Genomic DNA, 25,678 nt, shown 5'->3' with positions numbered 1-25,678 from the left:
TTTCTTTCTTTCTTTCTTTCTTTCTTTCTTTCTTTCTTTCTTTCTTTCTTTTTCTTGCTCTCTTCTTTCCCTTCCTTCCTTCCTTTCTTTCTCTCCTTGTATGAAGTGACCATGATAATAAATAAGTTACCTTTTAACATCAGTATTAGCAAAGTAAAAAGTTGATAACCTATGTCAGTCCCCTGATATATTTTTAAATTTTTTATGTTTATTTATTTTTGAGAGAGAGAGAACGCACAAGCCAGGAGAGGGGCAGGGAGAGAGGGAGAGAGAAAATCCGAAGCAGGCTCCAGGCTCTGAGCTGTCAGCACAGAACCTGATGCAGGGCTCAAACTCATGGACCGTGAGATGTGACCTGAGCTGAAGTCGGACGTTTAACCAACTGAGCCACCCAGGAGCTCTTGTCAGTCCTCTGATATTATTTTCATGAATCTAGAAGTCCAAACAAAGATGAGTAGAAAAGGATGGATGTCTTTTATAGGTTTGACTTTGAAGGAAAACTGTGCTAAGGAACTGAGATGATCATTATTATAATGATTGTCATGATTTTCAGTCATTTGTTCCTTATAAACCAAGGAGGAGGATTAAATAAGGACTGTTTTCAGAAATGCTTTGGGATTACAGACCCAAGTTCACCAGAATGTACTAAGGCATATATACTTTATATACTATGGTAGCTTTAAAAATTTTTTTCTTCTCAATAATATTTGTTTATTGTAAAAAAATTAATATAGAAATGAAAGTCCCTGGGGTGTCTGTGTGGCTCAGTCGGTTGAGTGTCTGACTTCAGCTCAGGTCATGATCTCACGGTTCGTGGGTTTGAGCCCCACATCCAGCTCTGTGCTGCTCACACACGCTCTCTCTCTCTCAAAAATAAGTAAACATTAAAAAAAAAGTGAAAGTCCCTTCTAATTTCATCTCAACAGAAATGGCTTGCTGTATCTCTGCATGGTTTTTAATGTAAAAATCAATGCTATTAGCATGAAAATATCAATATGTACAGATTGTCTATCCATTTTATACGGTATGTCTTGTTTCCCTCATTTTGGAAGGCAACCTTCAGTCTTGCTATTAGCTTCTTTTCTCTTTCTATGTCTTAATTTCTGACATCTTTTCTATTAAGTTTAAATTGTCCAAGCTGAACGTGCATTCAGTTCTACATCTGTACTTACGTCTTCCATACTTTGTCTATTACTTGATTCTAAGCATTGAAAATCAATAAATGGTATTTATATTATTATGAATATAAAATATTATTTAGCATAGAACCAGAAGGTATACTGTGATTATTTTTCCTTTTCCCAAACAGTTTTACTGCAGGAATTCCTAATTATTCTCTCTCTCTTTTCCACCATTTGAAGACAAATGGTGATGTCATTAGAAGCTGAATACTCCATAATGTCATGTATTTGTTTTCAAGTCCTCTTTGTCTGAGGACACCTCCTTCCTAGAGCCCAGTCTTCCTGCTCCAGGCTGGACTGGCTCCTCTCTAGGCCCGCCACTCACCTCTCACACAGGGACCTTACTGGTCTTCTGAGTGGAGTGCAACTTTTCCTATAGACTATGTCTTCTTCTCTCCTGTTGTAATCTCATACATTCATCCTCAAGTAACTTCCTATGATAGGTGCATGGGAAGTAATCTTGCTGACATTTTTGGCCCTCATACTGCATTGGTAGTATTATTGGGTGTAGAAATCTAACTTAAGCGTAAGATTTCTTCAGAAGTTTATAGGCATTAGTCTATTATCTAGTGCTTTTAATGAGAACTCCAATGCCAGTGTGGTTCTATTTTTTTTTTTTATGTTCATATTACTTGTGTCTCTCAAGCTTTTGTGATTTTCCTCTAATTTTTGTGTTTTGAAATTTCACAATAATGTGTCTAAGATAGGGTTATTTCATTGTAGGTGCTCAGTGGACTTCTATAATTTGTCCTTCAATTTTAGGGAATTAAAAGTTTATTTCTTTGGTATTTTTTACCTTCATTTTTCTGTCTTTACTTTCCAGGAAACGTAGATATTAGACCTCCTGGATGCATACCCTGTATCTCATATCTTTCACTTAAATTTCCTGTGTCTTTGGTGCACATTCAGGTAGATGTTCCTTGACTTTGCCTGTATTAAATTTTTTCCAATAAATATATTTTTATTATAAATCACAATATTGCACTGAGAAAAAGGAGTGTGTACAGGTAGCTTATTGGGAATGTGATCCCAGAGAGAAGGTATGAGGAACAGAGGGATGAAGTAGGAAATAAGGGAAAATAAGTGCAAGGATGAGCTTTTGAGTTGACCACATGGACAAGCAGCTATTTCTTGTTCATCTTCAATTTTCTCAGAATCCTTAAGAATTCTAAGAATTGTCCATCCAGGAGACAAAAATCAGAACTACTTCTCGATCAATTCCCATCACTAGTTAGGCAAGGGTGATCCCGTGGGCAACAGCTCCCTAATATATCTGTAAATTTTCTCCAGAGTGTCCGACTGAGTGGTCAGTAGTCTACTTAGCATCTCCTCTTAGAATTTCCATAGGTATCAGATTCTCCACTTTGTTGCTTATGGTTCCCGAATATGCAATTTGCAGTTTGTCTCCCTAGCCATAATCTAAGCTTCTTGAGAACAGGAGAAGGTGTGTCTTCTCTTCATCCCTTTCTGCATTTTATGCGTATTAGTTGGTTAAGTCATTGAAATTCAACAGCAACAGGCCAAGTAGTTGTCTAAGTGTATCATAGACCAGCGGCGGCAGCAGCAGCAGCAGCACTTGGGAACTTGTTAGGCAGACCTACTGAATCAGAAACTCTCTGCCCATTATTAAATTTTTTATTTGTTTCAGCAATCACATTATTTTACTTCTAAGAACATTGTCTTCTTCTTCATTCAATTTACCAGTAGTCTACTCTTATCTTATGTATGGATCAAATATCTTCTGGAAATGTCCTGTGAATGAAAAATTCTTGTTTCCTCACTGATTTATCTGTTTTCTCTGGGAACCTCTCTCTCTTTCTCTTTCTCTCTCTCTCTTTTCTTTGCTTTTATACATTGATCTGATTGCTCTAGGATGTCCTTACATGGCTGGTGATTGTTTGCAGCTTAATCATATTTATTAATGAGGCAGTAGAAAAGCTAACTATGAGGCTATGTATCTGTGAGTGATATTTTAATAGGCATATTTTACTTTACGGGAACATAAGAAGTTACATTTTTTTTGTCAAAACATGGAGGATTTTGGTCTTGGGCATTAATTCTCACGCTAGTTGCCTTGGTTTCTCCCTAGACAGACTGGGAAATATTTTGGTGAAGATTTTTAATCCATGCTCATATTTTTGTTCTGTATCTCAGTCTTAGCTGCCACCATAGTGGAAATGTCTGTGTCCTGAGGTTGAGTTCAGTAGGTCAGGTTGCATCTTCTATCACTTTGCTATCCACATACAGTCTTCAAGAAAAAGTTTTTAGTTTGTTGATTATCTTGTGCTATATTCTTTATGACTGTAGGTTTCTATTTTTTATTTACTTCCTATCACCTGATGGGAGTCTCAGGAAGGGGAGGATATTAATATAAATATGCAGATGTACCATTATGAATCAAAGTCCCCCTTAAATATTTTATATACATATTTACACCTGTATTTCTTTATCAACATCAAGTTGAAGTATCAATAGTCTCCACATGCTAATAATATAGAACATTTAATTTCTTTTTACTTCCTTCCTTCTTCTGCCTCCCATGTTTTGTTGGAATTGTTGAAATTTGAGTATGTATATAGCATCATTGCTTTGTTCTTTTAAGTGTTTTTTTCATAACAGTTACATTAAGCTTCATAACCTCATAAAGAGCAATTATTTAGACTTAATGCAATTTGTGCTATTTTCTTTGTTTATCATTAGTTCTTGTGATACATAGTATATAGATACACCTAATATAATATGTCCTTCCTCTCTTGAGTTCTGTATTCTGGCATACATTTTTATTTGTTTGTTTGGAGAATTTGCTTAGATTTTGTGCAGGAGAAGGTATGTGAATGGTGTATTTTCTGAGTCATTGTCTGTTTGAAAATGCCTCTTTTTCCCTCGTGATAGTCTGGCTAGCTGTAGAATTATAGGACTACAATATCCTTTTCTTTTTAAAAAAAAACATTTTTTTAATATTTATTTTTGAGAGAGAGAGACAGAGTGTGAGTGGGGGAGGGGCAGAGAGAGAGGAAGAACAGGCTCTGAAGCAGGCTCCAGGCTCTGAGCTGTCAGCACAGAGCCCGATGTGGGGCTCGAACTCACGAACCATGAGATCATGACCTGAGCTGAAATTGGACACTTAACCGACTGAGCCACCCAGGCACCCCTCCAATCTTTTTTCCTTAGATCAGCTGGGATCTCAAGCCCATCTGCTTCTGATCACTACTTTACCCATACCTCTTAGTTTTCCTCACTATTTTATTTAATGTCAGGACCAGTTTATTCTGATGGCTCAGCTTGGTTGACCTCTTTTGAGCTGCTGATTTGTCCCATTATTTTTCTTTGGTTGTCAGTTTATGTGTTCTTACTGGCCCTTCATAGTTTAGGGGGACAACTACTGTTCATCTGCCTGTGTGTAGTATATGGAAGCTCAAGCCTTTCATTCATTGGACAATAATATTTGCCATTCCAAAACAAGTATTTAGGCTTGCATGGATCCCTTAGAATTCTAGGTGTACAGCTGGGATGTCTTCTGGGGGTAGGGATGTCATGGTATCTTGTATCTGATGTCTGCAAGATCAAGGATATTGCTACACTACATCATGTTCAGTGGCTGCATCTAATAGCAGGTAGAAGAGAGTTCTGATGGTCAGACCTCACTGCAGGGTCTTCTAGGCCACATCTTCCCTGGAAGAATGTACTCTGTGGCAGATCTGGATGCAGTTTTGTGCACAGTCACCCCCAAGCAGCAACACCTCCAGGGATCTGGATCAGAACTGGGTTGCCATTTGCCTCCTTTCATCCCTGAATCACCATCTGGTTATTCTCTTGGCTCTTGGACAGAAGGACTAATTATACTTTCCCATTTTTTAGAAAATTTATCCTTAGAATAATTATTTTTTTGATGTTACTATTTTTTTCAGTTTTTGTTATGAAATATAGCATAAATGCCAAAGAGTATATATAGTGAATACATATGGTTTCAGGATCAATCATAAAACAAATGGCCATGTACCTACCACCTAACTTAAGAAATCTCTTCTAAGCAAGGCTGTTATGTGATTCTAAGCTGATTCTCCTCCCTTTCCTAAAGTCATGGGTCTGAGGTGGGTAGTATCTGTGGCCCTAGTGACTCAACAGGAGTTTTCTAATACTTCTTTCTGAAAAAAGAGAGAAAAGTGTCCAGAGGGTGCCCTGAGTTGTTTAAAAACAGAAGCCCAGATGATTTTGCTTTGTGGTTGGTATGTCTGTGTAGGTCACTACTGGTTTCTCCTCAAAGGCATTCCCTGGCCCATTGCTAACCCACATGGTACCTTTGTGTGAATAAGAAGAAATCACTTCTGCCATTTACTAGAAATTCTCTTTAATACCTATCTGCACAAAAATCTATAATGATTATGAATGTGACTAACACCTCTAGAGCTTATAGGACACAACCATAATTCACGGTAAAAGTAGTAGGTGGCCATAGCGGTCTTCAGGTGGGCACCATCAGGCATTTACTCAATGCCTACAATGTGCCAAGTGTTCTTTTAGTTGCTTGGCATTCAATGCTGAGATGGATGGGATTCCTGTTCTCATAGATCCCCCATGACTGGACTGGTGAGCAAGCTGTTTTTTGGGTGCATGAACTGGGAGTCAGCTAACAAGCTTGGATCATTCTTGTGTTGGGTCAGGTCCCTGTGGTTACTAGCAGAAGTGGGTTAATTTAATTTCATTTATTTAGCATGTTGTCTATGCCACGTTAACCCTGAGAGGTTATGCTGTACCCAAGTGATGAGTTCAGAGCTTAAGTCCAGAGTGACCATATTCCCTGGTTTGCCCTGGGTACTGGGTAAAGTCTCTTGTCCCAAGTGATTATTAAATCACACCTCTCTCTCTTAAAGGTGTCCCAGCTTAGGACAATAAATTATATGGTCATGTGTATGAGTTAACTGTTTTTGCCATGGTAACAAACTCCTTCAAAATATTAGGGACTTAAAACATGAACTAGGGTTTGCTCATGGATTTGTGGATCAGCTGCAGCTCTTCCCCAGTCTGTGGATAAGGTTTAAGCTTGCTTCTCATTCTGGACTTTGGGCCTGTGCCACAAGTCTTCCTGTGATAGTAACTAAGTTGAAAGACTGGGCTTTATTTAAGATTTCTTCTCCTGGCAGAAGGTGGGAGCCAAGAGTCTTCTGGTCAGAGCTGGCATGGGCCATATCTCCTTGGATTTTATTGACTAGAGCAAGTCACATGGACAAAATCAACATCAGGGGATTGGGATTTATGCTCTTTCCTTGGTATGGGGGCACTGTGGTGGGAGAGAGTGAATATTTGGTGAATAACAAAAGAATTAATCACATTACACTCCTAAACCTACTGCTTCCCAGTGTGTCCCAACCCCAGCCTTTGCTGGTGTTTCCTAGCAGTGTCTGTGTTAGGAAAGTGCCACAGTGATTAACAGGACATAGGAGTTTTACCTCCATTTGGATTACAGAATGTATTAAGGGATTTCACTATGGTATGGAGCCTGTTTTGTTTTTGTGTTTTATTGAACTAGGTGGGAGTTGATGTTTGCTGTGGCCACCTGATTAATGAGGATAAAGTCTCCTCCTTTCTGTGTCCTGAGCACTACTACCTATCCTAGGAGTTTGCACAGTTGAATTTCCCATACTCCGTGTGAGCTGATGGAACCCAATGGAGCCTGTGGCCATACCACGCTCTCTTCCTACCTCATGTTGGGGCTCCATGAGGTGTGATTTCTGGTGCCCTTTACTCTGCCCCCACTGACTCTACTCCCTGTCCTCATCCTTGCCCTTGTTTCTCTGCACCTGGGAGTTTTAATTTTTATTGTTTCCTTAGTGTCCCTTCATTTGCTTGTGTTAAATGTTCAATACTAATTGGATTTTCCTTTAAAACAATTCTAGAAACCTCTCAATGTTATACTGGTTCACTGATGGATTGATGGAAGTCATCCTTGTTTCACATTGTTGTATAGTTTGCTAATCCTCTTTCAGTGGGTTGAGGAGAGAAAGGTGGCAGATTTGAGCTCACTTACCCATGTGAAACTGGAGACCCAGTGTTGTCGAGCAAAGACAGAATATTATTTCACTGAGAAGGCAGAGATTGATGGGGAGGCGTAGAGGAGATACATTAGCTCCATCACCAGTCCTGGCAGCTGGCATTCTCTCAAGAGCCATTTTTCATGAGGAAACTGCTTTATCATTTCATAAGAATGATCAAGTACCTTCAGAGTCATGTTGAAAAGCACACGGATGGTGGGTGGTCAGCGTGACTCAGTAGGTAAGTGACCTGCAGTAGGAGTTCACATGCCTCAGCAGAAATGTCAGTTGTCTCATGTCATGGATTATCAGTATGCTGTGGATAATTAATATTGGAAAATTAACTTATTCCTAATTTTCTTCTTCACGAGAATATGAGTCTATGAGGAAGGTATGGAATGTGCCTTTCATGTTCCCCATTGTACTCTCTCCAAAACCTAGCCCAGTACCTGGCATGTAATGGACATTCAGAAAACTTTGGCTGAAGCATTGCAAATATTGATGATGGACAGTAAAGGCAAAGCCTGGGAGAATCCTTGGAGCTCCTATGTGTGATGGAGTGCAGTAAGGGCAGGTGGGAGTGTCGTTTAAAGTAGGGCTTACAGCCACCCAGGAATGAGTTCAGGTTGATGTCTTAGCCTCCCTGGGTCTACTGTAGCATGGAGTGGAAGCCTGGATGGAGTTGGACTTTGTTCTGGGCATTAAGGGCACAGCCACTGCACTGCCACGGACCCTAGCTGAGGCCATACAGTCCGGGCCTCAGATGCCGTGGTTGCCTTGCCATATTTGCTCACTCTCACCACTTTAGCACATGCCCGCTCACCTCCAAAGGCCAGCCCCTGCATTTATTTGAATGTTCGATTTTTCTGGCCACTGAAGCTTACTTTGCCACTCGTGCTGCAGGTGGGAAATGCCCCTTGAGAGCTGCCCTCCAATCCATGACTGAAGGGAGCTGACATTATAAATAGCCCAGCCCCTTGCCCCTTGGGTAACTGGCTTGGTAAAGCCCCCTTCGCTGGCTGCCTTCCCTGGATCACTTCCTTACTCCCCTACCTGTGTTTTCTTCCCCTTCTGAATAAACCACCTGCCCTTGAATACTTGTCTCAGGATCTGCTACTGGGGAAACCCAAACTACGGTGGTCAGCACTGGGTCCTAGGTACCTGGCCACTGGATGGGGGTATTCTTGAGGCTTCAGAGGACTTGAGCTTCATTTTGCTGAGACCCTTAAAAGTCAATGTCAAAAAGAGAAAGAAAGCACTCTAGTTTCTCTTGTATTAGAAAGTTGTTACTTAAACAATTCCCAAATTTCATTATACAGCTCTCTGAAATGATTGAGTAATTTTTAAGGACAGTTGAAACTGCCCTGCTCACAAAGCCTCAATGATTTGTATTGCTGTGGTGTAGGGTCTCAGTTGACTTGGAGGGCATTCCTAGTCCCCCTGAATATACCCCGTCTCTTGCTAGAGCAGACTGTTCATTGTTTTGAATCATGGCCTGCATGTCACTTTCTCTGTGCTGTGTCTGAGTCTCACCATCCCTGCGCCAGAATCAGGTGACCCGGCAGCATCCCTGGCCTATCTCCTGCGGCCAGCTCCTGAGGGATGAATGGATTAAAGGGTCATTCTGCCTGCACTGTGCAATGGATGGGCACAGGACGAGCAATCACACTGACCTTTGATCTTTGCTTCTTTGCAGATATCTCAGTGAGCCTGCTGACCCTTGTGGTCACTGCCTGTGGCCTCGCGCTTTTTGGCGTGTCTCTCTTCGTGTCTTGGAAACTCTGCTGGGTTCCATGGCGAGAACGAGGCCTGCTCTCTGGTAGCAAAGACGACAATCGGGAACCTCTTAACTACACGGACACAGAGACCAATGAGCAGGAGAACAGTGAGGGCTTCCTAGACCCTCCCACCCCCTGCCCTGACTCTTCCATGAAGATCAGCCACACCTCCCCTGACATTCCCCTCTCGACCCAAGCGGGGGGCCAGGAGAACTGTGCCCATGGCGTCCGTGTACAGCGCCAAGTCACAGAGCCAACCTCGTCGGCCCGGTCAGTAATGCCCCCTTCCTTTCTGACTGCAAGGCAAGGGCCACCTCGTTCCCCTCTATTGGCAGCAGTAGTGTTGGTTAGCCAAGGATCCTGTAACCGAAATTTCACATGTCCATTCAGTTTCAGAGATGCGAATATGGGAAAATGTGGTGCTTCCTATGTTCTAGTGAGGCTCCTTACTTCTCTTGAGTTCCCTGTGTAGGGTCCACAATAATAATAGTCCATAATAATAATAGTTACATTGCCAAGATTAACCATGATAAGTACTAAGAACTTTATGCATTGTTTTATTATAGTTCACAACTTTGCATGAGATGCAAAAGTTATTTTCATTTCACAGAAGAAGAAACTTAAGTCAAAGAGTTTAAGTAAAAACATCATAGATTGGTATGCATTCAGGGTTTGGACCCTGATTCAACCAACACCAGAGCCTGAGACCTCTTAGCCACTCTTCCCACTATCCTCCTAGTGCTATTGGACTCATTCTCTGTGCCTCTGACCTAGTCTAGCTGTCACACAGGCTGTCTTTGTAGTCCACAAAGTGGCTGGAGGTCTTTGTGCATCTTCAGCCTTTGTAAGGCCTAGAGTACCCAGGCCTCGGGTCACTTTCTTTCTGTGGGCTGCATGCTCCTCTTTAAGCAGTAGAGAAATCATGTAGTGCAGTGATAAAAACCCAGGGCTCTGGGGTCAAGTGAACTGGCTTTACTTACATGTATGACACACTGGACACATTACTTAACCTCCATATGTTTCCATTTCCTCTTCTGTGAGAGAGAAATAGTGATAATACCAACATATAGGTGCTTTTAAGAATGAAGCAATAACGTGCACATCCTGTGCTTTACATAGGCGGCACCTGGTAAGTACTCCAAAACGTGAACGGCCATTTTGATTTCCGTGTTGTTTTTGTCGTGATCATTGCCCTGTGGCTGGCCTTTTCCAGGACTCAGATGTTGCATAAACATGCCTTTCACGTTAAACAGACAATTCTCAATCCCCGGATATCAAAATTCACTTTCGACAGGAGTTTTCAAGATAAGAGATACAGGAAGTAGCTTTTTTAAAATGAAAATATTTGCTTGAGCAATAGCCAGAGGAATAGCATGTGCTGTTATTTGGAGAGTGCGAGCACAGTTTGGGGGCATTTTTTAAAAATCTTTTTTATTTGTTCTCTAGAAACGGAAGTAAGATTTTACCCTTTTTTATGTTAATCGAGTTTATCCTAGAGACTCTGCTCATTCACATTAAGTGGGATGGAATATGACAGTTTATAATTTAATTTTTCTACAAACCTATTTTAGCATCATTTCCAATTCTGAATCAAAGAGCTAAACCTAAAATATTCCTCTGTGAGGAAATGGATGGTTGTTTGCCATTTGATTTAGAAGAACTCCTCAGATTTTATCACTAGGATTTCTCTTTAGATATGACTTAAATATAGCTGGAGCTCTGTTTGATGCTGTCATGGCATTCATGCAGTGGTGTAGACTCGTAATAAAATCCCTTCACTATTTCAATAACTGGAGTCTTTCAGATGGAGTATCCATTGAAATTGTTTCCTATTCGGTTTTACTCTGAATGTTAATTTTTCTGACCTAGGTCCCATCAATACAAGGTGATAGTACTGTGCTTTTATTAGATTATGGATCTGAGGACTCTGCCATGATTCTAATGAATTGATAGCAATCATATCACTATAATTATCACAGTATTTATTCTAGAAAAATATATAAGTACTCTACTTATCAAGAAATGTATTTCATTTAAGAATAAAACCTGTAGGGGTACCTGGGTGGCTCAGTTGGTTGAGCATCCGACCGTTGATTTCAGCTCAGGTCGTGATCTCATGGTTTGTGAGTTCGAGCCTTGCATTGGGCTCTGTGGTGACAGTGGAGCCTGCTTGGGACTCTTTCTCTCTCTCTCTCTCTCTGCTCCCCACCCCCAAAATAATTAAATAAACTTTAAAAAAAAACTTTAAAAAAGAAAGAATGAAAATTGTAGTATCTTCACCACTGATTTATAGAAATTGGGTAGAAGGGGAAAAAAAGAAGAAAGCGAAGGAATTATTTCTATAAAATGAATTTACATTTAGATTTATTTTAGTTTGAGAGTCATGTAATTATCTTTCTGATGGGCAAAATCAAGTTTAGTAATATCTGATCTACCGTAAGAAAACTAAACTCTTTCCAGCTGTGTTGATCTAATACTGATAATTTGTATCATTGTGCATTTAAAACATTCTTACCTAAATTACTACCGACCTAGTTTTATGGGTTATGTTGGGAAATACGTATGTATTAGTTATGGTCTTATCATAATGAGTGGTATATGGTCTTCTCATTCTTTAGGAATTGTGTTATTTATAAACACACACAAAACATTTTTACTGACAAAATGAGAGAAATGAATGAAATTTCCTTCACGTTCCAAAATTTTTAACATTCTTTTTAAGTAATGTTCTCGATACTGATTTGGGGAGGGAGAAGGTACTGTGCTGAGATGGCTCTAAACAGTCTGCTCTGCTAGTTCTTATTTCTTCCTTTTTTTCTTGTAATGCTCCTACTTCCTCACTGTAATCACTTTCTTTCTTACTGCTTCCTTCCTGCAGCTGTCTGGGGACTTGTCCCCAGAGTCCCAGGACAGCTCCTTTACCCAGAGCACATAAGCCTTAGACTCCCAGTTAAGGGCATCCCCACTGTCCCTGCAGTCCCTCAGCATAGCTTCTGTCACAGCACTGACATTGGAAAGCTCACCCTCTCCTGGCCTCTTGATCATGAATATGTGCAGCTCCCACCGATGTCTATGGAATGCCCTAAAGATGAGTTTTGTCTTCTCAGAAGGTTTCTAGTCAGGACGACTTCCTGTTGTTTTCCCACGATCGAGCACATTAACATTCTGTTTCTAGCTAGCTCAGTTACTATTAGAACCCTCCAAAGTCCCTGTTAATTCTTTTCAATTTTAGATGAAATCCCTTTTGTATAATATACTGGAAATATGGATTTGTTTTCAGAATGCTTCAATACTAGAACATTTTAAATATCTCTATTCTAAATATATAAAAATCCCTAGGTCCTCAAAATAGAAGGAGCCTTTGCAAGGCATCTAATGCATTTCCTGATTCACATCCCAAGATGAAAGTCCAACCTGTTTTATTAAGTCGTCTCAAACTTCTTATATAACACTTTGGTTTTATAAAAATTTCAATTACCACACTGCCATCTCTTTATCAGGCCTGTTAGAACCTGTGTGTTATTGCCACAGTCTGCTTCTGTCAGCTCCCCACCTCAGCACCATGCAGCGCTGCCCCAGAGGACAAGGACTCACTAGGAAGCTTTACCTGGAAAAGCTCATCATGTTCCAGCTACACTAGCCTCTCTCCATGCCTTCAGTATCCCCTGCCTTTTCCTGCCTTGAGGCCTTCACGAACAAGCTGTTCCCTCAGCCTGGAGTACTTTTGTTTTTCCCCTCCATCTCCTTTGCAGCTTTAATGTCCCACCTAAAGCATCACCTCCTCAGAAAGGCCTCCCCACCATCCTGTCTGAAGTATGTGCTCTTTCCTCCACTCCCTCCCACTCTGCATTCTCTCACATGTCACCTTGCCTGCATTTCTTCACAGGATCAAACTCTCTTTCTAACTAAATGATTACTTGTTTGCTTGTTGCCTGTACCCCTTCTCTAATCTAGGAGTTCTGTGAACTCAAAAACTATAGCCGCTGTTTTTCCCTATATATCTAACACCTAGTGCAGCCCCTGGCATAGAGCAGACTTTTTATTTTTTGTTTTTTTAATGTTTATTTTTGAGAGAGAGATAGAGAGACAGAGCATGAGGGGCGGAGGGGCAGAGAGAGAGGGAAACAGAATCTGAAAAAGGCTCCAGGCTCAGAGCTGTCAGCACAGAGCCCAACGTGGGGCTCAAACTCATGAACTGCGGGATCATGACCTGAGCCAAAGTCAGACACTTTACCGACTGAGCCACCCAGGCGCCCCTAGAGCAGACTTTTTCCATGAATAGCTGACAGAATACCTTCATCAGTATCCAGCCACTTTTATCATGTTCCACTGACAAGAATGGCAAAAGGCCAGAAGTATAAACCGAAGAAGGGCCTATATGGGATGAGGCCGGTGGAGGGCCTTTTGTCCCAAGTCTTACCTGACTTCAGAGCCTTACACTTAGGCTTTTGGCCTTATCTCCAAACTAAGCAAGCCACAGACTCACAGACAGAGTTGAAAGAAATATACTGACAGAGTTGAAAGAAGATGACAAATATTGAACTTTATTTATTTATTTATTTATAATGTTTATTTATTTTTGAGAGAGGGACAGACAGAGTGAGAGCAGGGAAAGATCAGGGAGAGAGGGAGACACAGAATCTGAAGTAGGCTCCAGGCTCTGAGCTGTCACGCAGATACTGAGGTGGGGCTCAAACCCAGGAATTGTGAGATCATGACCTGAGCCAAAGTTGGATGCTTAACTGACTGAGCCACCCAGGCACCTCGACAATTATTGAACTTTAGATTCGGGTCCCATCACTGGCCACAACTCCAGTAAGTGGTATGCTGAGACTGAATGTTGTAATTACTCTATGAGGACCACAGTTATATTAAGCTATGTTTGTGTGTGTGTGTGTGTGTGTGTGTGTGTGTGTGTGTGTGTGTTGAAAACATTTTTTTAGATGTGAACATTTAAAACACAACAGTGTTTTGGATGAGTCTTAGATATTTCTCCAAATTTTAATAAACTGACAGCTTGGAAAATGGAAGTTGCTTAGACTTCTCTCAACTCCCATGAGGTTCTCAAACTAGATGTAAATGTGTATTTTCTCTACTGGGGTTTAATTATTGGAAATTGTTATTTCCTTGGCATTCATCTATTTATTCTAGACACTTGTATTAAGCATCTTCAGTGTGAAAAGTTCCATATCATATACTGGTAGTAAAGAGATGAAAAAACATATATATATATATATATATATATATATATATATATATGTACACACATACATATATATATATATATACGTACACACACACACACACACACATATATATATATATATATGTACACATACATATAGATACATATATGTATTGCCCTGACCTTAAAAGATCCACAGCTTAGTTGGGGAAATAGGCAAGAAGAGCCTATTTCTACTTATGCACATTAAAGTAGTCAAATTGTTTTCTAGAAGATCATTCTGGCAAGAGTGTATAAGAGGCTTGAGATAGGGTGAAGACTGGCTATAGTGGCTGATTCAGGTCAATAATGATGAGGTCTGAACTCCTGGAAGCAATGGAAGTAGAAAGAGGCATGCGTTGTGAGCTACTTCAGAGAGGGTGTTGGTGGACATAGGATCATCTTAGAAATAGGGAATAAAACATTGGAAGATGACACCAAGATTTCAAACTTGTTTAACTTGGGAGGTGTGGGAGGAAGCAGGTCATGCATCAGAATATCCAACTGCACTTGACCCTACACCTCCACTGGCCAAGGTGTGATGGTTACATCTTTCTTATATCACTCAGCCTGGAGACCTCTGAATCCTGCACTGAGAAAGATCCCCATTTCCTCCTGCCCTGTAGTGAGTTCACTTCTGAGACTTCCTCTTCCGTGTCTGCCTACAGCTCAGGACAACCCAACCTCTTCCTCTCTGTCACCTGGGGAGTTTTCAAGAAGGCAAACAATCCCATCCCCAGCATTTCCAAACTTCCCTGTCTCAACTTGAACCTAATAAAGAAACCCATGTGGTTCTGAAATCATAGTTTGCTTCTCTCTTTCCTTCCCTTGAACCTTGAAGCTCTGTCAACACTGGTGCCCCAGAACCAGGGAAGGGATAGGCCAAGTTTCACCTCTAAGATGGGGTCACTGAGATGATGGCAGGTAGAAGAGTGTAATTTGTCTGTAGTTGCACAGGATATTTGGAGGTGCAAAGGATAGTGGGAATGATGACTGTCTGCTCTCACCCAGAGCCTAGACAGAAGATGTTGGCATATATGAGGAGAAAGCTGTGGGGACAGAAGGGTTGAAGATCCAATTCTGCTGAAGAGCTGGTTGCCAAGGTGGAAACTTGCTTGATTTCCCTACTGAGGTCTACAGCACCAGCTTGGAAGCTGATAATATGAGGCCAAGTTAAGTAACCAGGCTCAGTGAGAGTACCATTTCCTCCATGACAGTTTCCCAAGCCAGAGGCCTCTCTATCTGTCTCTGTGGCTCCCTAACATCTGGTCAGTTCTTTCCCTCTTCTGACCTGCTGTGTGTTAGTGTTTGACTATTTTATCACTCTCCTGGCCAGCCAACTCCTTGCAGGCAGTGGCTAGGCTTTGCCTGTCTGTGCCTTCCACCCTACCTGACCCTTTGCTTTGCACATTCATATTTGGTAAATTGTGGTAATGTCCTCTTACTTAAAATCCAGTGGAGGTAGTTGGCTTTTTGGGTGATGGTTCGGGGACCAAGAGTTTGTTGGAGGACTCAAAGTGGGACCCTGGAACCGGCTAACTCAAATTTGAGGAAAGGAGAGGAGGAAAAGCTTTTTTTTTTATTTAAAAAAAAATTTCTTTTTTACATTTATTTATTTTTGATAGACAGAGCACAAGTGGGGGAGGGGCAGAGAGAGAAGGAGACACAGAATCCGAATCAGGCGCCAGGCTCCAAGCTGTGAGCACAAAGCCAGACACAGGGCTCGAACTCACAAACTGTGAGATCATGACCTGAGCCAAAGTCGGATGCTTAACCGACTGAGCCACCCAGGCGCCCCTGGAAAAGCTTTTTTATATCTGGGTCCCTGCCTCTACTGACCCTTGGCTGCATCTCAGCACAAGGCTCAGATTCCTTCAGGCATTAAAGTGTTTTTGAGTTTGTTGTAGGAAATCTGCTTTACAGATTTTGTTAATCATCTTTGAAATAAGGATTTCTCCAGGCTCAACCACCAATCTTCCACCTCAGATCTGGGACAAACACATCCCGATCTTTCACTTCTCCACAACAGGAAAATGTGCTCTGCCTGCACTGAGGGAAAGTGGGAGGTAGGGGGAGCTGAGGGTCTCAATCCCAGTGGCTGGCTTCTCTAAGACAGCGTCAGAGTGTGACTTATTTACAGAGGACCCCATCTCTCAGCTTTCCTTTGCACCCCCAGTCTTTGGAAACCATTTCTTTTCCTTCCTTTAATTGTGCACATTAAGTCCTGAGAATACCAAAATACAGGACTCCCCAGACCTACTCAGAGGACTGTCTGCTTCAGATCTCTCCTTGTCACACTCATTCTGTAGCATTAAAATTCCAGACCCTTGCCCTGGATTCCTGTGGTTTACTGTAGTCAAGGGCCACCTCCTTTGACCATTTTTAGAACCACCTCACCTGGGGTGACAGGGGCCAGATCACAATATTCTGTTCCATATCTTTCCTTTCTCTTGCTTTGGACTTGCCTTTCGATCCCACCTCCATGTGAATAGCCTATGAAATTATGGGATATTGATTTTCTGTTTCTTCTCCTTTGTCGTCTTCTTATCCCCGTGGCAGCTTCCGTGCCCTACTTGCTCATGTCTCAGCCAAGAGAGCTGCAGAGGTTATACAGGGAGGTGGTGAATTACCCTGGTTCCTACTCCTTTGAGCTTCTTTAGTCTACCCGCCCACCCCTCCGCCCCCCAACTCTGGTAATCCCTGACTCTCTCCTGAAAGGAAATTGAAAGCGATTGAAAGAGAGCCCCAGGGAGTGAGAACTGTCATGGCCTGTTACAGTCTGTGCTGTCTGCTTTAAGCCACCACCTTCCGGTTGGATTCAACTGTTTCCCTAACAGTGTGATCCTGAATGGAGGAAGAAGTATCGGGAATGAAACTAGTGATGGAAAACATTTGGGTAGATAATAGTGTTCATATCTGTGCTTGGTTTTTAAAAGGAATCTTCAGCTATATCAGAATTTTGAATGGAGGCATCCTGTGTGGTTGGGATCTTGTTTGGTCTTTGAAGTAAGATCTCTTCATGATGCCCTCCCCAGTCTACTCCCTCAACCCCCTGGCAATCCATTGTGGTTAGGAAGAGCCGAGCACATGGGACTTACTTCTCTTCAGATTTACTGTCTAAGAAAATGTACAAGTAAAACAGAATATGTGCCATTGCTAAACAGAGTCGTGTATTTTAAATTAAAATTAAAATTTGCATGGCAGGCCTAGTCCTACATATAAGACAAAATGTTGCTGTGATGAGTCTAAAGGCAGTACTCAAAAAACCCAAAGGTAGGTTGTTATGCACAGAAAGTCAGCTCAGCAACCAGGTTGGGAGAAAAGTGGTAGCAGAGTGGCAGGGTTGGGTCCAGTGTAGACCCAGGACTGGTGTCCCATCAGACATTGGTCCAAAGAAGGTGGGCCTTAAGGAAGCACTTTTAATATTTAAACAGCATCACTAGACAGTTTCTGGAATGGCTTGTTGTAAGTGGGAACTGACACCAGCCCCAAGTAGGGCCCTTGTTTGAATCCAGACTGGCGGGAAAAATCAGTAGCAGGGGCCACAACTGGTACCACCCCTTTATGGCCTTTGCATAGAGCTGGACACATGCTGTTCCCTGCCAGTCCCTTCTGCCCAGAGATCCCAGTAGAGTGAGACTGGAGCTCTGTTCCGGCACTGCAGAGGGTCAATGTCTGGACAAGGGAGTGACTGAGCTGTACCAGCACAGACAGCTGGTTTTAGGTGTTTAGCAGCATCCCCTGACTGCCCCCCCCCACTTGAAAAATCGTAAGATGCAGAGAAAACTTAAGATTGTGGATTTCTTTGTAAGAAATTAAAATCTGACAACAGAATCTTTCAGACCACATGGTTTTTGCACATATGGGGATGCATGTGCCTGGGATGTGTCTGCCTGCGGTGGACTGGGTTGGCTCCGACAGGTACATGTGATCGTTCTGTGATTGTGCTCTTGTTGTACCATGTAGGTGATTAATTAGTGACCAGGAGCATAGGTTGAAGATGAAGAGGAATGGTTAGTATAACAACATCTGTATTACCAGGGAGAATAATTTCAGACATGTTTGGGGGTCTGTTAATCCCATTTTCCATCTTTATTTCATAAAGTAGTCTCAAGAAAGGAAAAGAAGACAAACTCAAATGTTTACTCTGCCTCTCGAACTATTTGTAAGTCCCTCAGAGACAGCCTGGCTGTTCTCTTTCACCTACTGGTGGACAGAGGCTACTTTAATTAAGGTTATTGGGAGACACCAGAAAAATATGGTATAGTGACTCTGAGCTGAAAACAAACAAAAATAACATGGAAAACAACCTTGTGTGTAATGACTACTCTCAATTTATGAGGACTCGCACAGATAAGGCAGGTTTCATAGAGAATTTCCGGGACACTACTAACCCAAACCAAAAAGCTTCTAGAGTAAAGACTAGATTCTGTCAGCAGATACTCACTTTGCCAATATCAGTATCCAACCTTCTTTGAATTCCTCTATACGTTTGTAGTAGCTTACCTTTAATTGTTATGCTGTTAGTGTTTATTGCAGAAATAAAACCCTTGCTCCTGATCACTAATCACCCACATAGTATGACAGAAGCACTGTCATGGAGTTGCCAGGGGCACCTGTCAGAGCCAACACAGTCCAGCACAAGAGGACACATCCTGTCACCTACATTCTCACAAGGGCAAGAACTGTGCTCTTGTGAAATGCTTTGATTTTAACCAGTAAGAATTTCTTTACCAATAAAGTTATAAGCCAGAGACAGTTAATTCTATCTAATTTAGAGACAGATGCATTCTTCTTAAGGCAACAACACATAGCTAACTATTTCAATTTCAGGATGATATTATATATAAAAGGTGAATAATTTTATTTTTAAGGCAGTTTGTACAAATCTTTACATTCCACCAACCGAATAGGCTTCTTTATTGGCATAGTAGTTTAGAAAGTGCATTAAACCTTTACAGCTCCAAGGTCACGTGGTAGTAGGTTCGTTTCCTGATACCAAGCCTCGATTTTGAGCCTCAAGCCTTGGGGAACAGCTTACTCACATTGATGAGCCCTTTGAATTTAGGCCAAAAAAAACCAAAACCAAAAACCCACGGATCTGAGCTTTTAACAGTGCATAACTGACTACCTCGAGCCCAGGCACAAGTTTCTGGAAGACCCGTAGCTATTGAGGTTGTAACTTTTCTTCTCTCTTCCTCCTCACTCAAGGCATAATTCAATCCGGAGACAGCTCAACTTGTCAAACCCGGACTTCAATATCCAGCAGCTTCAAAAACAGGAACAGTTGACTGGAATTGGCCGAATTAAACCAGAGTTATATAAGCAGAGGTCACTGGATACTGATGATGGGACAAGGAGTAACAGCAAAGCCTGTGGGAAACTGAATTTCATTTTGAAATATGACTGTGACTTAGAGCAGCTCATAGTGAAGATTCACAAAGCTGTCAATTTGCCCGCCAAGGACTTCTCTGGGACTTCAGATCCTTATGTCAAGATCTATTTGCTTCCTGATCGGAAAACAAAACACCAGACTAAAGTGCACAGAAAGACCCTAAACCCTGTGTTTGATGAAGTGTTTTTGTTTCCGGTTCCCTACAATGACCTTGCAGCACGGAAGCTTCACTTCTCTGTGTATGACTTTGACAGGTTCTCTCGCCATGACTTGATCGGCCAAGTGGTGGTGGATCACTTCTTAGACTTGGCTGATTTCCCCAGGGAGTGCATCCTTTGGAAGGATATCGAGTATGTCACCAATGTAAGTCCAGCATTTCTCCATTTGGGGGGAGGCTTCTTGGTCTGCATGCATACAGATTACTTACACCTTATTTTATTTTGGGGGCAAAGTATAAAACTCACTTTCATGTCTGGATAGCTGTTGTTTCAGAACCTTCCTTGTAACTTCCCAGAAGCAGACCTTTAACAGTATTCATTTTAAAAGTTCCCGGAATTGCTCATGAAAACAGTATTAAAGAGCAACGTTCTCTCTTTTCTACTTTCTAATTCTTAGCTATTCCCTAACTGGCAGTAGATATTATCTGCCCTCCTTGCCACATTTTCTGTAGAGCTTTCTTAGGTTATTTGTGCTAAATGGATCCTGGCATCCTATTCACTGTAATCTGCAGCTACGAGACCATTGCCAGGCTCTCTGAGAGCATTATGTCCTTGCCTGTGTGCCCAGGTCAGCTCAGTTGCATTTCCCATGATCAGATCTTCAACTTGAATCCCAGAAGTGAGAATGGTTGACAAGAGTTTGTACCACATTTGTAAATACAGAATCAAAGTGACAGGGAGTTCAGTCTGAAAAGATCTGCAGATATTGGCAAAGCTAATCAATAGAAGGTCAAATCCAATTTAGAGCTCAGGAGAGAGGTCTGAAGGGCTACGGCAGTGACACCACACACCCATGTTTACATTTTAAATGAGATTGCAGTGGTGATATTATTACTCCATTTACATCCTTATCACTCTCCTGCAGACATGTATTGACACTGCTGAAATAGAAGGAAAACTGGACTTTCTTGGGTAATGCTGATATTTTAGAGCCACTTGCTTCTTACATCAGTCCAGATTCCTTCAGGCAACTTTGCTCGCACATCTTCTAGAATGCGAGCCCTTCTGAGGCCAGCATAGTTTTCTTTCTCTGCCTTGGCATCCAAAGAAACCAAGCTCCATAATCCTTCCTCAGCTCAGATGATGATCCAGCTTGAATTTGGAGTCCAGTAAGTGAAAGGCTCTCATCCTGCTCTGGAAGAGAACACGCAAAAATCTCTGTGTGGTGACCAATTACCCACACTAGTCTTCTCACTCTTGTCTGCCTTTGTGAACTGGGGACTCACCCACACTTTGGCTGTTCCAAGAGACATCTTCTCTTCTCATGGCATTAGATACTGGTGCCAGCTTTGTCCTGATACTCACATAAGCAAAGTGTGGCACTCAGTTTTGCTGGCCCTTATCACAAGAATGAAGAAAGGAAAGAAAGAGCTGGAGAAAGCAGAGCGAAGAGTCTGTTTCTGAAGTCTTTTTTCTTTGTTTTGTTCTTTTTCACTAAATCTACCTATAGCACAATTTGCAAATTACTATCATTCTATGATAAGATTTACTATCAGAAAGAACAATCATCCAGCCTGATTTTTCTTCAATTCAGTTGGCTGGTACTTGACTTTTCACATAAATTTTGGCATCAAATTGCCAAATTAATAATTCTTTCTGGTATTTGGACTTGTATGAAGTCTGTAGATTAATTTAGGGAAATTGTGCATCTTTATGATATTGAGTCTATTCATTACCATAGTGTATTTTGTTTCATTTATTTATTTCTGTAAAATTCTAGGGGCGCCTGGGTGGCTCAGTCAGTTAAGCATCTGACTCTTGTTTTCGGCTCAGGTCATGATCACACGGTTTGTGAGTTTGAGCCCCATATCAGGCTCTGTGCTGACATTGCACAGCCTGTTTGGGATTCTTTCTCTCTCCCTATCTGCCCCTCCCCTGCTTGTGGGTGCGCTCTTTCTAAATAAATAAATAAACTTGAAATAAATAAATAAATTAAATTAAATTCTTTCATTCGAGGCTTATAATTTGCTTCATGAGGATCTTGCATGTCTCTTGTTAGATTTATTGGTAGGTGCCATGTTTTTCATTATTTTAGGTACAGTTGACCCTTGAACAACATAGGTTTGATCTGCTCAGGTTTACTAATACATGGATTTTTTTTCAGTAAGTGCAATACAGTGCTATAAATGTATTTTCTTTCCTTATGATTTTCTTAATAACATTTTCTTTTATCTGGCTTACTTTATTGTAAGCATACAATGTATAAAACATATAACATACAGAATATGTGTTAATTGACTATGTTATCAATAAGGTTTCCAGTCAACAGTAGTCAATTAATAGGTAAGTTTTGGGGGGTCAGCACTCTAACCTTCACATTGTTCAAAGGTCAACCATAGTATTTTTTCTAAAATTGCATTTTCTAACTTTTGTTGTTATATAAATGCAGTTTAAATTTATCTTCAATTTGGCAATCTTGTAAAATTCTTATTAATGCTTATAATTTGATTGTAAAATCTTCTGAATTTTCCTTATAGATAATCAGACATGTGACTTGATAGTTTTGTGGGGGTTTTTTCTAATCTGGATGCTTTTATTTATTTTTTAATTCAGTTTACAAACTAGAATTTCCAGTATAATGCCAAATAATAATTATGGTAGTAGTCATCCTTGACTTATTCCTACTTTTAAGTGAAATGTTTTTAACATTTTCATAGAGTATAATTTTGCTGTAGATGTTTTGTGGATGTCTTTACCATATTAAGAATGTATCCCTTGGGGCACCTGGGTGGCTCAGTTGGTTAAGCATCTGACTTCGGCTCAGGTCATGATCTCGCAGTTTGTGGGTTTGAGCCCTGCGTTGGGCTCTGTGCTGACAGCTCAGAGCCTGGAGCCTGCTTCGGATTCTGTGTCTCCCTCTCTGTCTGCCCCTCCCCCACTCGTACTCTGTCTCTGTCTCTCTCTCTCTCTCTCTCTCTTTAAAAAATAAATAAACATTAAAGAAATTTTCTTTAAAAAAGAATGTATCCCAAAGAAGAAGAAGAAGAAGAAGAAGAAGAAGAAGAAGAAGAAGAAGAATGTATCCTTCCATTCCTTCACGACTAAGACTTTTTATTGTAAACATTTGTTTTGTCAAATGCTGTGATCTTGTGAGGTTTTTCTCTGCTATAATTTGCTATTTTATTCAATTACATTGATCAGGTTTTTAATTTTGAACCAATCTTATATTCCTAGTATGATCCACACTAGATTTGATATATTACCTATTTTGCATATTAAGTTCACTTTGCTAATATTTTGTTTAGCATTTTTTTAATCTGTGCTAATGAGTGATACATGTAATTTACTTTCTCATATGGTTCTTATCTGGGTTGGAACCAAGATAATTCTTGTTTTATAAAATTAGTTGGGGGATTATTTTGGCTACTTTCCTTTTGTTTTTCCTTAGTGCTCCTGGAGGCTTTGGGGTTTGTTTATTTTTCTTTGAACTGAAAATAACTCTTTTAGTCTCTGGCTAGTAGTGAGGTTTAGGTAGTGAGGAAGAGAAGGGAGCAAGGTTGGCATATTTATTCCCCTACATAGCCTCCTTAGGGTATCTGTAGGCTGGCAATAACCTTCAACTGAAAGCCACAGTTCCGCATATGTCTTTGTTTTGCTATTGTTTTTAGAATGTTTTTCTGGGTATAAAAATAGGGTTTTTGGCATTGCCAAAAATGATTTTGGCATTACAAAGCTATCATTCCATAGTCATCTGACCTCCATTTGCCTTTGAGAAGTTGACTTTAGTATAATGTTTATTCCTTTGTATGCAGTTTTTTTTCCTTTGCTTTCAATATCTTGCTTTCCTCTTTAGTGTTCCATAGTTTAATTGCTCACGTTGCTAAGTGGCTATTTTTATTTATTCAGACTGATTTACAGGGTTCCTGAATATGAGATTGTTTCCTTTTATCAGTTCTAGAAAATTCTCACCCATTTACCTCTTTTCATTTGTAGAAGTTTCATTTGCGGTGTTTCCACACTTGCCTAGTATCCATAATAGTCTCTTTTTTTTGTTTCAACATACTTTCAGTTCCCTTTTTAATTTCTTTTACCATTATGTACAAGTTACTTTTATATTCTGTTCCTAACTGCACCAGCTATAATCTTTGTAGCTCTGATTTTTTTGTTTGGTATTTCCATTGACTAACTCATCATGCCTTGTTGCCTCCTATATTTAATGATTTGTGATTGTGAGTTCATATGGCTTGAAACTTTGTCAGTAGAAAATTTCATGTTCTGTGCTTCATGTTCTGCATTCTGAAAGTGCATTCCTTCAGGGATGATTTGTGAGGTAACCAACAGGGAACCATTCGAAACTGAATTTTGAGCTTGAGGGTTTGGGGGCAACAGAGAAGTAGGGTGAATATAGGCTCCAAATGTGTAAGTGCAGGCTTGTATTAATGGTTAGAAATTGGCAGGGGAGACTTTTTTCCTTGCTTTCCCTAGAGCAAGTCGAGGACAGGATATATCTTTAGCTTCTACTTATGCAGGGTAGAAGTTCTTTTTTGTTTATCCTTTAAGGATGTGACCCTTAATCTTTAGGATTCCAGCTCTATGCAGGGTTCTCCCACAGTCGTCTAAAAACCACACACTAAACCACTAGAGATTCACATTTACCTTCATTAAAGCTCCAGTTCCAGGGCTTACTTACCTCCATGGATTCATACTTTCTTGCTGTTTCTGGCCACTGAAAAATTGCATTTTTGTCCCATCAGCTCTGCCATGCATTGAAAAGGATTTTGTAGGGGCATCTGGGTGACTCAGTCTTTTAAGTGTCTTGGCTTCGGCCCAGGTCATGATTTCATGGTTCATGGGTTGAAGCCCTGCATTGGGCTCTCTGCTGACAGCTCAGAGCCTGGAGTGTGCTTTGGATTCTGTGTCTTCCTCTCTCTCTCTGCCTCTCTCCTGCTCATGATCTTTCTGTCTCTCAAAAAATAAATAAATGTTAAAAAAAAAAAAAAAGAAAAGGATTTTGTAATCCAGTATTTTTACCTGGAGGAGTTTCTGTGAGCATCTACCCTGTTGTTGGAAATATCGTGTGCTACAGTATATTGTTTAAAGATTGTTCAAAAAAGCAGTTGTTACCTGTACTAACTGGATAGTAATCTGTGTATTGGATGTTTGCCTTGTGATTGAATAGCCAGAAAGAACCTTAGAGGTTCTGTAATCTGAAATCCTCACTTGGCCCATGGCACTGAGGTGGAGGGCCATTAGGAGATTCAGCTAATCTCACGTAGCTGAATAATGGCCAAACAGGAATTAGGACAAAGGTTTTCAAGCCAGTTCAGTCAGTTCATGAAAAGATGTTTCAAAATTATCATACATGCTGGCTGGCTTCTCTTTGCCTGGCTATCTCCTACTAAGCTCTTAGATCCCACCATAAATGCCACTGCCTCAGAGAATTTGTATCTGAGACCTGGACTAGAAGGGTAGGTTTTTTTAGTATTTGTTTCCGTGACACTCTGTACTTTTGTCATTACTCATCATACCTTCCCCATTAGACTGTTCTGTAAGTGCGCAGACCATGTCTGGCATGTTCACTGCATGCCCAGCCTCTGGAATGGTGCCTGGAAGTAAAATAATTAATATGCACTTACTGAATAAAATGAAGCTCCTTATGTGGGGCTAATTTGGTGAGGCTCCAGGGACTGATTTGGTTGGAGAGGAGCTTTATGCAGTGCTGAAACCCATAAACTAATCTTTCCATTTTTAAAAAATCTTGTTCTTTATTTCTCCAAGTAGATTATGGGTTTTACAAATGTTAGCAGTCAAATAAAAACTAATCCTCACACCTTCCTGTGAAGAAACAAAATGGCAGTTATTGAGTGTAAAAACAGTAGTTTAATTGGACCTCTCAACTGAAGCTATATCAAT

General features: G+C 40.8%; 1 protein-coding gene across 1 annotated transcript in view; it reads left to right on the top strand.

Moving 5' to 3' along the window:
- SYT9 (synaptotagmin 9) overlaps positions 1-25,678 on the top strand; it is a 148,307-nt gene that overhangs the window by 48,409 nt on the left and 74,220 nt on the right. The window contains exons 2-3 of the mRNA XM_049650843.1: positions 8,907-9,258; positions 19,424-19,970. Of these exons, the coding sequence (XP_049506800.1) occupies positions 8,907-9,258; positions 19,424-19,970 (899 nt within the window). The remainder of the gene's footprint in view (positions 1-8,906; positions 9,259-19,423; positions 19,971-25,678) is intronic.

The sequence above is a fragment of the Panthera uncia genome, chromosome D1, assembly GCF_023721935.1.
Source record: "Panthera uncia isolate 11264 chromosome D1, Puncia_PCG_1.0, whole genome shotgun sequence".
NCBI classification, from domain to species: domain Eukaryota; kingdom Metazoa; phylum Chordata; class Mammalia; order Carnivora; family Felidae; genus Panthera; species Panthera uncia.
This window is presented reverse-complemented; position numbering and strand designations above follow the sequence as displayed.